We start from the raw sequence: 15093 nt of genomic DNA, 5'->3' as shown, positions 1-15093 counted from the left end.
CATGAATACCTGATAAAAATATAATACAGTTTATCATAGTATATTACATTTAAAGTATGTGTTATAAATGTTTAGAAAAAGAAGAATGTGATTACCAAAAGTCAACATGGAATCACTAAGAAAAAGTGCCTAATTAGCTTGATTTTCTTTTTTGATAGATGTACTACTCTTTTTCCAGAGGGCTTATCTTTTCTCCCTTCATTTTAACATTTTAATTAGATTTAAGGCTTTGTATTTTAGTTACTTTTTGTTGTTGTTAAAGAATTCATTATGGGGCTGGGGATGTGGCTCAAGTGGTAGCGCGCCCACCTGGCATGCGTGCAGCCCGGGTTCGATCCTCAGCCCCACATATAAAGATGCTGTGCCCGCTGAAAATTAAAAAATAAATATTAAAAAAAAGCAATCTGTATTTGGGGTGAAAATGGGAGTTCAAAACACAATTTGAGTCAAATGTATGAAAGATGATATATCATGAGCTACGTAATGCTTTAAATAATCAATAAAAAAAGAAGAGTTCATTATGTTTATCACACATTGATTTCCTTTGATAAAAATAAGATTAAAAATAAAGTACATGACTTGTTTATCTTTATAACCTATAAATAAATAAATAATAGGAAAAAGGAGGAATACAAAAAATTGTAAACAAAACAATTGGAAATGATAACAAATACATGAAATGATCATATTAAATATTTACTGATATCAAACAACCCAAAACTGTTTTATTTTTGTTTTTCAAACATTAGTTCTTTAACATCTACCATGTGTCAAACATTGTTAAATCTTAAGACTATATAATTTTGATATAAGACAACTGGGTTTCTATCCTCATAGAGCATGCATTGTAATGAAGGGGCAAGCAAAACCCAAGAAGCCCAGTTTCAGGTTGTAATGCCTGCAGTCGAGTCTACTGGCCTAAAATGTAGAATAATGTGAGAGAGGCACCTTTATGTAGGGTGACTGGAAGGGAAGTGGTCTCTGCAGAGACCTACAGAATACAAAAGAGCCAGCTATGTGAAGAGTGCTAGGAAAGTATAAGTGCAGAGGCTCTAGACAGAAAAGAATTTAATGTGCTTAAAGAAGCTAAAGGGTGCTGCTGGGGGGCGGGGCAGGGAATCTGAAAAAAAAACTAGTGTGATGGAAGTGTAACAGACAAAAGGAGCAATAACATGAAATGAGATGATGCCCAGATTTTGAAAACTAGGTATGCATTATGACAATGAGAACTGGTGGTTCTATATAGTATGTGAACTTGTTCTGTATTCAAAGGAAAGTTACTTCAACTTTTAAGCAATTTACCTTTTAAGAAACTATTTCTTATTCTTAATCTAAATTTGTCTATTTATTTATTAAAATATTAAACTTGTTATGTTAATATCAATTACATGATCCTTATGATAATTTCTGTGTCCCACAAAATTTTTTAATGTGAGTCAAGTGGCATTGTTTTATATTTTTGCACATCTCTAATAGCTGACTTAATTGAAAACACCTTAGAGTCTCATATCAGTTTCTCCACTCATTCTCTTATGATATGTTGTTTTGTTTAAACATAAAGAATATGTGACTTCACACAAGTAGGTAGTTAAGAAAGGGAAACAGTATTTTGTCTTTTCAGATAGTTGGCAGCATTTGTTCCTACTAAACCAGAACTCAACAAGTGGTAGTTTCTTAAGATAAGTTATATGTGGAATCTGAAACAATACCAGTGAATTTTTAAATTCGTTTTAGGTTACATTAAAATCTACTGGTCTATCATGCAGTTTGAATTAATTTTTTTACCCAAATGTGATTTCGTAACATCCTTGATCAGTCATTCAGAGAATATTATTTCACTTAGAGTTATAGATCATCCAAATGTTAATTCATTTCATTGTGTCAATATTTCTCAAGATGTATTCCCTCCATTAGTCTCAGCATCCCCTGGGAACTTACTAGATATGCAAACTTCTGGGTTCATCCTAGATCTATTGAATTAGAAGGTTTGGGGTTGGAGCCCAGCAATTTGTATTTTACAAGCCTTCCAAATAATTCTTTTTTTTTTTTTTTTTTTTTTTTTGAGAGAGAGAGATAGAGAGAGAGAGAGAGAATTTTAATATTTTATTTTTTAGTTCTCAGCGGACACAACATCTTTGTTTGTATGTGGTGCTGAGGATCGAACCCGGGCCACACACATGCCAGGCGAGCGCGCTACCGCTTGAGCCACATCCCCAGCCCCCAAATAATTCTTATATTTAGTAAATGAGAACTGCTGCTCTGGAAGTTCCAACTGAGGTCCTAGGGTGTTTGTTGGGACAGGTTCTAGTCTCTAATCACTCTCTACTTAGTACTTTGAAACTTCCAGAAACTTGCCTTGGTTTGTCAGAAGCTTTTTGCTTTTTTCAGAAACATTCTCCTTTGTTTCTTAGCCTTCTGCCCTGTGCAAGTTTAGATTTTAGTACCTATTTAGAAGGAAAACTCAGCCATATGTCAGCTCCATTTTCAAGCCTACCTTTGTCAGTTGGATCTTAAACAATTAAGTCTACAGTTTTCGCTAACTCATGAGATTGTAAAAAAGCCTTGCCCTTGAACAGCAGCCTTCCTGGGTTCTTGCCTATATTTTAACCTCTTCCCCACACCAAAAATTGGCAAAAACCCTAAGGGAGAAAGCAATATCAGTGTGTCTTCTTACCTCCTAGTTTTTTCTCATTCCCAAATCCTTGGACCCTCAAGTCCTAATTTCCTTATTAGTTTTTTTTTTTTTCTTAATAGCAGTAATAAATAAGTGGGATTTTTTTGGTGTATGTGTGGTTGTTTTATTTTTGTTTTTAATTTGTTCAGTTTTTTGGTGGTGGTTTTCAGTGTGGGCATTAATCTCTGACAAGCTATTCCATCATCTGTTTCAAAAAATAAAAGTAAAGAAGGTTACTTGTGAAGGAATATCACAAAGGAATTGGACAGGAGATTATGTAGGTGGCTAGCTAGTACAGCAATTTTAGTGAGAAATATTTGTGATCTAGTTCAGGATGTAGAAAAGGAAGTAAGTTTGAAATGTATTTTGGAAACAGAATCAACAGTTATTGCTGGTTGATTTAATATAGAAAATTTAATATTTCTCCTTGATTTCCAAATCAAAGGATTGGTTTGATGTGGAGCAGTTTACTAAAGTAGAGATGATTTAGAGAGGGCAGATAGATTGTAAACAGGATTGGGAGAAAAATAAAGAATACTGTCTTCATGTTAAATGAAGTAGTCAGGAGCGAATCCAAGTGGAAATGGAAGTAGGAAGTTGAATAAATGAATCTACAGTGCAGAAATGGGGTCTAGACTTAGTAATTTCAGAGTCATCAACTTAAGGTGGTATTAAAACTATTCTTAAGAGGTTGTGGAAAATGAAGTATGTGTAAGGAGGAAGAAAAGTAGGGGACACAGATGTAAGAAACACAAACTTTCAAAGATCAAGTTTGAAAGGAGTAATAAATAAGCAAAGATAAAAGGAAAAAAATGTAAGGAAAAATTGGCATAGTAGAAGCAAAGACAGGAATGTATTTAAGGAAACTAAATGATCTGCCGCATTGAATGCTGCAGAAACATTTAGATGAGGTTGGAGATGGTCCATGGTATTTACAAAACAGGAAGACTTCAGCGACCTTTAAAGAAACAAAACAGTTTCAGTTGGTAGTGGATTGAGAAGTCAAAAAGGATGAAGTTGAGTTAATTTATATAGACAACTTTTTTGAGGAAGTAGAGAAAGGGAGTAGATTGTAGGAGGGAGATGAGGGATTAAAGAAGGAATGCTGTTTTGTTTTCTTTTGCTTTTTACTTTTTAAATATAGAAAAGCTTATTGCATAATTTTGAGCGGGTGGTTTGTGTGTTATTGGAAATGATCAACTAGAGAGATTGATGATTTAGAAAAGCTTTAATTTAGCAGGGATAGACATAAAGTTCTTTTAAGTCTCAAAAATCAATTGTATAAATGCAGGACAGAGATTTGGCAGTTTCACATGAAAAAATAGTCATGGGTGTATGTTGATTTCAAAGCCTATAATAACAATATAAAAGCTGCTAAAAAGTTTATGTATTCTCAATCTGCATTAAAAGGTATATAATATCTTTATTAAAAGTCAAGGTATTACCACAATCTTCTGTACTTGTCTTTCATTTGTTCATTCAGTTAACATATATTTACCCAACTGTATTGAGCTGGGCAGTTATATCTCACACATTTTGTGTCTATTTCTGGATACCAGATTTTGAATACTGATACACTATGTGGTATTCAGAGGAAACCAACAAGGTTGTCAGGAGTCTGGAAAAAATATCATGTAAGCAATCATTCTTTCATTCAAGAAATATTTTTGAGTACTTAATGTAGGCCAGGTAATGTACTAGACATTGACCAAGATAACTAAACACCTTGCCTTCACAAATTTTATATTCCACTGGAAGAGACAACAGATAAGTAATTTAGTAGATTATAAATGGCCACAAGTTCTTCGTAGCTCCTTTCAGATTGGCCTTGTCACTTTGTTTTGACCAGTAGAGTATAGCAGAAATAACATTGTGTGACTACTGAGCCTAAGCCTTCAGAATCATTGCATCAGCTCTTACCTTGTTAAAACTTTGAAACCATCATGTGAAGAAGACCAGCCTTTCTTTCAGAGGAATAAAAGGGCTAATAAAAGGGCTACCATCCCAGCTAAGACCCTCGTAAGGCCATACTAGATCATTCAGCCCAAACTGACCTGACCTAGCTTTGAAGACCCACCCTGCCAATTCACAATTCAGAATGAAAAATCATTGTATCATTTAGCCATTGATTTGGAGTGGTTTGTTAGGAAAGAAAGACTTATATAGGAAGTTTCCCATAATGTTATGATAAGTGGCTTAAAGAAAAATAGAGGGCTGGAGTTATATAGTTCAGTGTTATAGTGCTTGCCTAGCTTGTGTGAGGCACTGGGTTCAATTCTCAGCACCACATTAATTAATTGATTGATATTAAAGGTATTGTGTCCATCTACATCTAAAATGTGTGTGTGTGATATGTATATATAAGAAAAAAAGCAGAAGAGGTGACTGGAGAATGGCAGATGGCGGGAATGAAGTTGCAGTTTTACTTAGAGCCATCTTAGAAATTCTCTGTAAGAAGATAATATTCAAGCAGAGACCTGAATAGAATATATCATATGAAAATAAAGAAAGAGTATTTCAGGCAAAAGAAAACTATAACTTCTGTAGTTTATAAATTATAAGTTTTGTAATTCTTTTGTTAAATTTATTTCTATTTTTATGCAATGTGAATGGGATGAATTTCTTAATTCTATTTTCTGGTTGTTCCTTGAAAATTTATGGGAATATAATTAAATTTTTGTATTTTGGGCTTATATTCTGCAATCTTTTTTTAATACTTTTTTTTTGAGAGAGGATTTTTTAAATATTTTTTAGTTTTCAGTGGACACAACATCTTTCTGAAAGTATTAATCCTTCAAAATTTTTATTAGGGTTTTTGGGCAATGTTTGGCTGTTAGCCTTTTAACATAAATTAAGAATTGTCTTATTAGTTTGTAAGTGTGCACATGTGCACACAACATAACATTCACATCCAAATCTGGAGTATCTTTTATCACTGCTATGAATATGTACCTGGGGAGAACTGACACCTTTACAGTATTGAATTTTTCAATCCCTAAAGAAGATATATCCTTCCATTTATTTAGATCACCTTTAGTTTATTTCGGCATAGTCTTATAGTTTTCTGTGTTGTAATTATATTCTTAATTTGTTAAATTTATTTTTAGGTATTGATTTTTTTAATGCTTTTATAAATTAAATTGTTTGTATATTATTGCTAAGAAATAGCAATCTTGGCTTTTTACTATCAGCAGCTTAATAAATTCATTTGTGAATTTGACTCAATTTATAATTTTTTTAAATTGTCTTGGATTTTTTACATTCTCAATGAAGATTAACAGTTTCTTCATAAATGACATAGTTTGGAGTGGAGGAGAGGGAATACTTACTACAATGGCTAGAACCTCTAAAATAAATGTTAAATAGAAGCAGTGATAGGTATTTTCTTGCTAATTTCAGAGCCAAATTTTTCAACATTTTACTGCTAAGTATGCTGTTTGTGATATTTTTTGATAACTTTTATCACATCAGAGAAGTTTCCTTCTATTTTTAGATCATTAAAAATTTTTGTTATGTTTTGAATTTCATAAAACATTTAAATAAATGTTTTTCTGCCATCTATTTATATGATTAGTTGATATTTATCTTTTTATCTATTAATGAGATGAATTACATTGATTAATTTTTGAATGTTAAAGCCAAGCTTTTATTTCTGATATAAACCTAACTTGGTCATTGATATTTAGTCTGATTTGATAGTGAACATTTTGATTTTGCATCTGTGCTCATGAGTGATATGCACCTGTGGTTTCCTTTCTTGTTTTCAAAGATATGCTAGCCATATGGAAAAAAAAAAATTTTAATTTGTTTTCCTTTTCTTCTTCTTCTTCTTCTTTTTTTTTTTTTTTTTTTTGAAAAATTCAACAATATAATTCTGGCTGGGATTTTATTTGTGGGAAGATTTTCAATTGCAGATTCAATTTCTCAAGTAGATCTGATGTTTTTGATTTTCCATTTCTACTGGTATCTGTTTTGATAGGTTGTCTTTTTCCTGTAATTTATTTTTCAGTTAAAAGGGTTTTTTTTTTTTTTTTGGTTTTTTTTAGAGACGAACTTTTTTTAAAATTTATATAACACCCGAATGCATTACAATTCTTATTACATATACAGAGCTCTATTTTTTTATATCTCTGGTTGTATACATAGTATATTTACATCAATTTCTGTCTTTGGATAATAATGATCATCACATTCAACCATCATTAATTACCCATGCCCCCTCCCTTCCCCTCCCACCCCTCTGCCCTATCTAGAGTTGTCTATTCCTCCCATGCTGCCTCTCCCTATTCCACTATGAATCAGCTTTCTTATATCAAAGAAAGCATTAGGCATTTGTTTGGGGGGGGGATTGGCTAACTTCACTTAGCATTATCTTCTCTAACTCCATCCATTTACCTGCAAATGCCATGATTTTATTCTCTTTTATTGCTGAGTAATATACCATTGTGTATATATGCAACATTTTTTATCCATTCATCTATTGAAGGGCATCTAGGTTGGTTCCACAATTGAGCTATTGTGAATTGTGCTGCTATAAACACTGATGTGGCTGTGTCCCTGTAGTATGCTATTTTTAAGTCCTTTGGGTATAGAGTGAGGAGAGGGATAGCTGGGTCACATGGTGGTTCCATTCCCAATTTTCCAAGAAATCTCCATGCTGCTTTCTGTAATGGCTGCAAAACAATTTACAGTCCCACCAGCAGTGTATGAGTGTACCTTTTCCCCCACATTCTCGCCAACACTTACTGTTTGTTTGCATAATAGCTGTCATTCTGACTGGAGTGAGATGAAATCTTAGAGTGGTTTTGATTTGCATTTCTCTAATTGCTAGTGATGATGAACATTTTTTCATGTGTTTGTTGATTGATTGTACATCATCTTTTGAGAAGTATCTCTTCAGGTCCTTGGCCCATTTATTGATTGGGTTATTTGTGTTTTTGGTGTCTAGTTTTTTGAGTTCTTTATATACCCTAGAGATAGTGCTCTATCTGATGTGTGAGGGGTAAAGATTTGCTCCTAAGATGTAGGCTCTCTGTTCACCTCACAGATTGTTTTTAGTTTGAGTCCATCCCATTTATTGATTCTTGATTTTAATTCTTGTGCCACAGGAGTCTTATTAAGGAAGTTGGGGCCTAATTCCACATGATGGAGATTAGGGTCTATTTTTCTTGTATTAGATGCAGGGTCTCTGGTTTCACTCCTAAGTCCTTGATCCATTTTGAGTTGCGTTTTGTGCATGGTGAGAGATAGGGGTTTCATTTCATTTTGTTGCATTATGGATTTCCAGTTTTCCCAGCACCATTTGTTGAAGAGAAGCTATCTTTTCTCCAATGCATGTCTTTGGCACCTGTATCTAATATAAGATAATTGTAATTTTGTGGGTTAGTCTCTGTGTCCTCTATCCTGTACCATTGGTCTTCAGTCTGTTTTGGTGCCAATACCATGCTGTTTTTGTTACTATTGCTCTGTAGTGTAAGTTTAAGGTCTGGTATAGTGATGCCACCTGCTTCACTCTTCCTGCTAAGGATTGCTTTAGCTTTTCTGGGTCTCTTATTTTTCCATATGAATTTCATGAGTGCTTTTTCTATTTCTATGAGGAATGTCATTGGAATTTTGATTGGAATTGCATTAAATCTGTATAATGCTTTTGGAAGTATGGCCATTTTAGTAATATTAATTCTGCCTATCCAAGAGTAAGATAGATCTTTCCATCTTCTAAGGTCTTCTTTGATTTCTTTCTTTTTGGTTCTATAATTTTTATTATATAGATCTTTCACCACTTTTGTTGATTTCCAGCAGGAACATATCTAAACATCATAAAGGCTATCTATGCTAAGCCCCAGGCCAACATCATTCTAAATGGAGAAAAATTGAAGGCATTCCCTCTAAAAACTGGAACAAGACACGGATGCCCTCTTTCACCACTTCTATTTAACATAGTTCTTGAAACACTGGCCAGAGCAATTAGACGAAAGAAATTAAAGGGATACATATAGGAAAAGAAGAACTCAAATTGGCATCAGAGACCAACTTTTGACTTTCCTGATTCTCTCTTGAGTAATTCTCTCTTGACTAATTTCTTTTGTGATCTCTTCCTTGATAGATTAATTATTTGGAAGTATATTAATTAATTTTGAAAATCAGGGTTCCCTAGATGTGTTTGTTATTGATTTCTAACGTAATTCCAAAATGATGAGTTAACATAGTATAAATCAGAACTATTTAGACTCTCTGTGTTAGAAGTCTTTTTTTTTTCCTTCAATCTCTGGTGGAACTGAAAGCTTTTGTAAAACATAATAAAAATGAATTTACTAGAAAATGAAGTTTTATGTGTGTGTGTGTGTGTGTGTGTGTGTATAATGTGTGTGTATAATCTAAGCACTGATTTATATTATTAGATTTTACAAAAAGACACTACTTTATCAAAAGGCTATAATATTTTCTAAACATTCCATTTCTAGACACCCTGGTTGTGATTCAGTAATAGTGTAATTCAATCCATACACATAAATTAAAAACCTTTGTCCTTCTATCTTAAACAGAATGAGTGGTAGAGAATTCAGCATTATTCTGAATAAACTGTCTCTAACACTGCCATCAATAAATATAATGTTTAATAAGACTTTCAATCTTCTGTGCCTTTGATTTTTTTTCCAACTGCTAAATGAGGATATTATGGTCAGTGATTTAAATATCCAGAATGCATATAAGTCAATTAAAGATTATGTTTAAGTTCAGTTAATGTTTTAATATTTTTTGAGGATACATAAGATTCCTGACATCTCCTTGATAACTCTAAAAATGTAATCAGCTTACCAAGATTGAAATTACCTGTTCCAAAGTCATTTTCAGAGATAACCATGAAGTCAACTTATTTCATAACCAAGTAGGTTATGAACTATCTTTGTGATTCTTTTAATATCTTCAAGGACATTCTGTGTTATATTCTATAAGTGTTTATAGCAATTCAGATCCTAATATGAAAATGTCAGTGGTATCCTCAAGGGCAAGAAGCTAAATATAGCTTCCGCCAGCATTGCTCTTTCTAATGCAGCCCCATGTTTGTTGATCTGCTTTCTTTTTCCTTCATAAGGTGGGTGGTATCATATCAATAAAAGGCCTGAATAAAGTCAGAACAACTTACACCTACACTATCTGGATATAATTTGGTTTCTTGTAAGGTCTACAGAGACTTTACAACGTTTTCAACATCTATAGATGGTTTGCACTTAAGGGGAAAAAACAAAATAAAAACAAACACAGAAAGACTGGTGAACTGTAATATGATTGTTAGCTCACACATTAAGCAATGACAGTATTCAGGACTAGAAGTTAGAGTATGATGTTTAAATAGCTTTAATGTGACAGTTTGGGGTTAGTATTTTTGTATGTCAAATAGGCACTGCTCATGATTTATAATGATTCTGCATTTGAAATTCACCTCAATTTTCCTCTTGCTGTTTGCATTAGAAACAAAAGAACTCTGAAAAAGAGCTGACTTAATTTTATTTTAAGATACTGTGAATCCAAGACTACTTCTGATATTCTAATGGGATCATTGCAGAGAATAAGGAGAATTTCTTTTAATATTTTTATTATCACTCACTTATTAGTATTAGTTCATTCATCTATATTAACAAATATGATTTTTAGGCAGTGGATGTTGCCTTTTTTTAACATGTGTTTAATTGTTCTGGAATGAGAAAACTTGAGAAGACTTTAAAAATATCCTTTAGATTGATTTACCTCTTTCTTAAAAGTAATGAATATTCACTGCTTTTTAAGAAAAAAAAAAGTCATGGGAAAAGACTTTTTTCTTTTGTTTACCTAACCATCCACTTAAGTTCAGAAAATTCTCTGGTCAGGTATAGGATTGGTAAATGTCTGACCAGTGAATATTTGAGTGGTTTTCCTATTATACATGATCATACCTCTGATTTCTCAGAAGTTTGTTTTTGATTGTTGCACATCTGAATACTTCACTAACCAAGGTTAATTTTTCACTGTTTGATTCCTACTAAGCATATAAAATAATCTATCAAAGAATGGGGAAATATGAGAATTATAATTGAATGTTTTTTTCTATATCAAGAATGTTTAAAAATGTCAATAATGAAGTATGTTTTAATCCATTCATTTTTCTTTGTCTTCTCAGGTGGATCTCCTTACTTAGCAACCAAAATCAATGAAGCAAAAGACTTGCTGGAAGCAACCACCAAATATTGATTGATGCTCAAGAGCCAAGGAAAAAAATAGAGGACTTAAAAAAAAATAGTCCTGCCAATTAATCTGAAATATGGTCTTGATTTTCATACACCTATTGACCATAACCTTTTTTCCATCCTTCAATTATATAATAATAAAAGGTTAATAGACTTGCTTTTTTATTTTCTTTTAAAGGAATCCTGGAAGTTTTGTAGCTGGTATTTTGCCTTATTATTTTCTTTGTAATATTCATACTTTTAATGGTTTTTGTTATATTAGTCTTAAACATCCTTCTCTTCCTTCACACACACACACACACACACACACACACACACAGTGTACAAAAGCACGATCATCTCTGGTGCAGTTGGAATTGGGAGCACTGAGTAGAAGTGTTCTTATGCTTGTATTTGTACCTCTCTGTCCTTTGTTTCTTCAGAAGAATTTGAGACTCTGCCTAAGTAAGGTGCTTGAATGCTTTGAGACCAACATTGGCTGCCACCTCATGAAGAAATGATACGATATAATGGAATTTACTAAATGGTGATTTGTTAAGTAGGGGTTGGGACTTTTTAAAGAACTCTGCTGTCTCTGAGATCCTATAACTGAAGCATGAGAACTTGGAGAGCCACTAAAATGATTAAAGATTCATAAAATGAGCCCTCTGAGGAACAGCTGAAAAGGGGTGGGAGAAAACAGAGGAGTTTGTATTTAATTATAGTCTTTCCATACTGTTTATTTATTTAATTATTCATTCTACAATTTTTATTGACCATCTCTGTTGTGTAAGGCACTGTAGTGGGTCCTCTGAGAGTTACAAGTATGAACCAGCTGTGGATCCTGCCTCAGAGGAACTTCTCTAGAGAATACTGGTAGAGAGGTACAGATGATATGTTAATGAAGTTCAAAAAATAGAAGAATATTTTAAACTCAGTACATGGTGGGGAGGGCCTTTGTGGAACAAGTGGCCCAGAGCTGGGTGTTTAAAAAGATAACAACACATTCCATATGATTAGTAAGTCAGTATTGTTTCTCCTGAGATCAGAATTAGCAGAAATTATTTGCAGAAATAGATGTATTATTTAGTGCAATTATAATGTAGAGTTTTTTCTCAAAAGCAAGGGATGGACAGAATAGTTATGAAAGGCCAGCTCTGTAATTTAATTGAGAATTTGAGTCATTCCAGCATTTGCCTGTAATCTCCTTCATTCCCATTTTCCTGCTATGCATGTGCCTCGGAGTCAAATCTGGTTTTGAATACTATCTTCCCAGTGATCTTGGGCAGTTACTTAATTTGCAAGTCTGTAACCCTCAGGATAAAATAGAGAAAATAATCCTAATAAGTTTGTTGTAGGAAATAAATATGTGTAAATCATTTAGTCATGTAGCAAATGTCCAAAAAATAAATTAGTTCTTTCATTTCACTTTTTTCCCATTAATTTTATCTTTTAGAACACAAGTTTGAGGGTGTTTTCTGATAATCATTCAGTTTGCTTTTGAATCTACAATTTGGTGGGATCATATAGGAGATTGCTCATCTCTAGTCTATGAAGCACCAACTGTGGCTGGAGGAGCCACTTCCTGTGATGGCAAATTAGAACTGGTTGTTAGCTGAGAGCCATGGTTCCCCTCTGCATAGGCTTCTCCCAGGGCTGCTAGAGCTTGTCACACCATAGCAGTTGTGCTGCAAGTGATGGTTGTCCAAGAGAGGAAAAGGAAGCTGCCAAACTGTCTTGAGTCAGAGCATTACTTCTGCCATATTCAGTTGGTCTGAAAGTTACAAAGCCTGCCTAGACAAAGGAAGAGGAAAGAGAGAGTGTGAAAGAATCACTGATCATCTTTAATATGTAACCAGGGCATGGTTGATAATTTTTTCTCTTAATCAAATTGGTAAGGCATTACTTTGAAAATAAATTAGTCATGTACAACTCCTTGGAGTATAAGCCTAGGCAGTTTCAGATAATATAGCTACTGTTTTAGGCAGATATTAATTTAGTAGTAACTCTAAATGGCAGTGTAGTTATAAAATTGGAGTTTGACCAGCTACCCACCCTCAACTCCTTATTATCTATAAAAAGCTTATTTGAATGGTTACCTAGCTTCAGTAAAGATTGCTTTTATATATCTGCTGTCATTGCATATTCTGCTTAATTAAACTTTTTGTTAATACTGCAGTTTTTCTTTATTTTTACATCTTAGATGTAGTCTGAGGGAACAGGGAAGACCTTTTAAAAACACAATTTCTTGACAGAGTATAAGATGGACAGTTATAGGAGAGAATAGAGTGCCATTTAGATTAGAGTCAGTGGGGCCAATCTAGACCATGAAGTCAAAAGAAGTTTAGTAAGAGAAAAAAAAAAAAAAGTGTTGAGTGTAGCAGACATTGTTTTATTTAGTCTACAAAGCATTTCCTTTATTTGAAAATCATTTTAGTCATTTAGGATATCTGAACTTTGTATCAGGCAGTAAAATACAATATGGGTTAATTCTTTAATGTGTTAAAACTAAATATATATATATATATATATATATATATATATATATATATTTTTTTTTTTAAACATAGGTAACTTTTTTGCCTCATGCTTTTTAATTAACAAGAATTATTCAGAGTTGTGTTACTTGTGATTATCCAGCAGGGTCATGAGAGAGAACATATTTTATTTGTGCAGAAAGCTTTTGGTTGTCATAGGGAACCTCGAACACAGAAAAGAGCTTTCAATGACTTATCTTTAACATGTTCCACAATTAAATTAAGATCATTTAATGACACTTGTGAGAGAAGATGAATCAGGCCCTTAAATATTAAAAAAAAAATGTTTCTTTGACTCAGCTGACTTAGGATATGCTACAGAGACTGCAGTGAGAAGTTAAGTATCCAAGTAGGGGATATTATTTTGGGGAAATGGGAACCGTGCCGTCCACAAGCACTCTGCACCTTGCCCAGCAGTCACCTCTGGGGCACAAGCATCTTACTACAAAGAGGATTTGACAGGAGTGAGAAAATGTATCACATCATCCCTCCCTTCTGATGGAAAAGCAACCCAAAGAGCATAATCCATTAACACTAGATCAGTATCGTCTGTTTGTCAAAAAACATTTCATGAATCATGAGCCAAAATTTTATTTATGGTGGAGTGATACCCATTAGAAAATTAGAGTTTTTGTTAGTATAATTTATTAGCTGCAAAAGTTGAGAAGGTTCTCTGGACTCATTTTTATAGGTAGAATCTAAGTGATCTGGATCATTGCCCACCAACAAAATTGCTAGGCATGTAGACAAAGAAAATGTTCCTTCTAATGATTTTTTATGAGCTGAGTAGCTATTGTTCCCAGCTGAGTGCTCTTTTCCTCTTTTTATTGTTGCTGAGCAAAAGAATTTATAAAAAGCTCTTTTTTTTTATTAAAAAGCCTTCCTCAATTGAAATTCAAGTTCATTAAGTTATGTTCATCCCTCTTCCTGCCATACTAACCCTTTCCCCCTCTGGTCTATTTAACAGTGCCTAGCAGCAATGGTCAACATTTTAAGTCTGGACAGATTATTACATAGATATCAATATATAGATAAGCAGTCTTTAACAGTAAGTGGAGATTTTATTCCATATTGTCAGTATATAATCACTCAGACTGGATGTTGGCCCAAAATTCCATATTAGTCCCTCAACTTGTAAGGGGAAAAAGCCCCCTGGAAAATTAAAACATCACTGGTATACTTCTGTTGTGAAGGACGGTGATACGGATGAGGTATTGGTTCATTCTTGACACCATCTAAGCTATAATGCTAAAGGCCAAGAAATTAAAGTTGGTTAATTTTTATAAACCCAGTGTTTGCATAATAGCTAATACTTGCTGAATAACTGTGCCATTCTACCTACATTGTCTCTTTTTTAAAATTTTCATAGCTACCCTGAGGTAGAAAAACCAAAGACTCAGGAGTTTAGGAACTTTTCCAAAAACTTTTTTCAGTGGTGGGTGAGACTCGGATACAAATACCATTTTGCTTGACCCTGAAGTATATGCTGTATGAAAATAGTTTATGAAAGGATCCAGTGTGTTGAGACGTCACAAGCAAGGGGTTACGTCTTTAATTCTGTCCTGGAAGCTTATGATACTATCCAACTGCACATGGCAAAATTTCAGTTACGTAGTTAGGCAGCATGGACTTCCTTGACTCAGAAGGAATGGAGGGAGTGTTGATGAGGTTTTACTTGAAA

At 33.5% G+C, this 15093-nt stretch overlaps 1 protein-coding gene across 1 annotated transcript in view; it reads left to right on the top strand.

Moving 5' to 3' along the window:
* DNAJC15 (DnaJ heat shock protein family (Hsp40) member C15) overlaps window positions 1-11050 on the top strand; it is a 64150-nt gene extending 53100 nt beyond the window's left edge. Inside the window, exon 6 of the mRNA XM_081287182.1 lies at window positions 10830-11050. Coding sequence (XP_081143308.1) covers window positions 10830-10900 — 71 coding nt within the window. The 3' untranslated portion in view covers window positions 10901-11050. The remainder of the gene's footprint in view (window positions 1-10829) is intronic.
* Window positions 11051-15093: the final 4043 nt, after the last annotated feature.

This window comes from Spermophilus citellus (assembly GCF_964194105.1).
Source record: "Spermophilus citellus genome assembly, chromosome: 1".
In the NCBI taxonomy this organism is placed as follows: Eukaryota; Metazoa; Chordata; class Mammalia; order Rodentia; family Sciuridae; genus Spermophilus; species Spermophilus citellus.
Note: the sequence above shows the minus strand (reverse complement) of the source record. Positions and strands in the feature narration are given on the sequence as shown.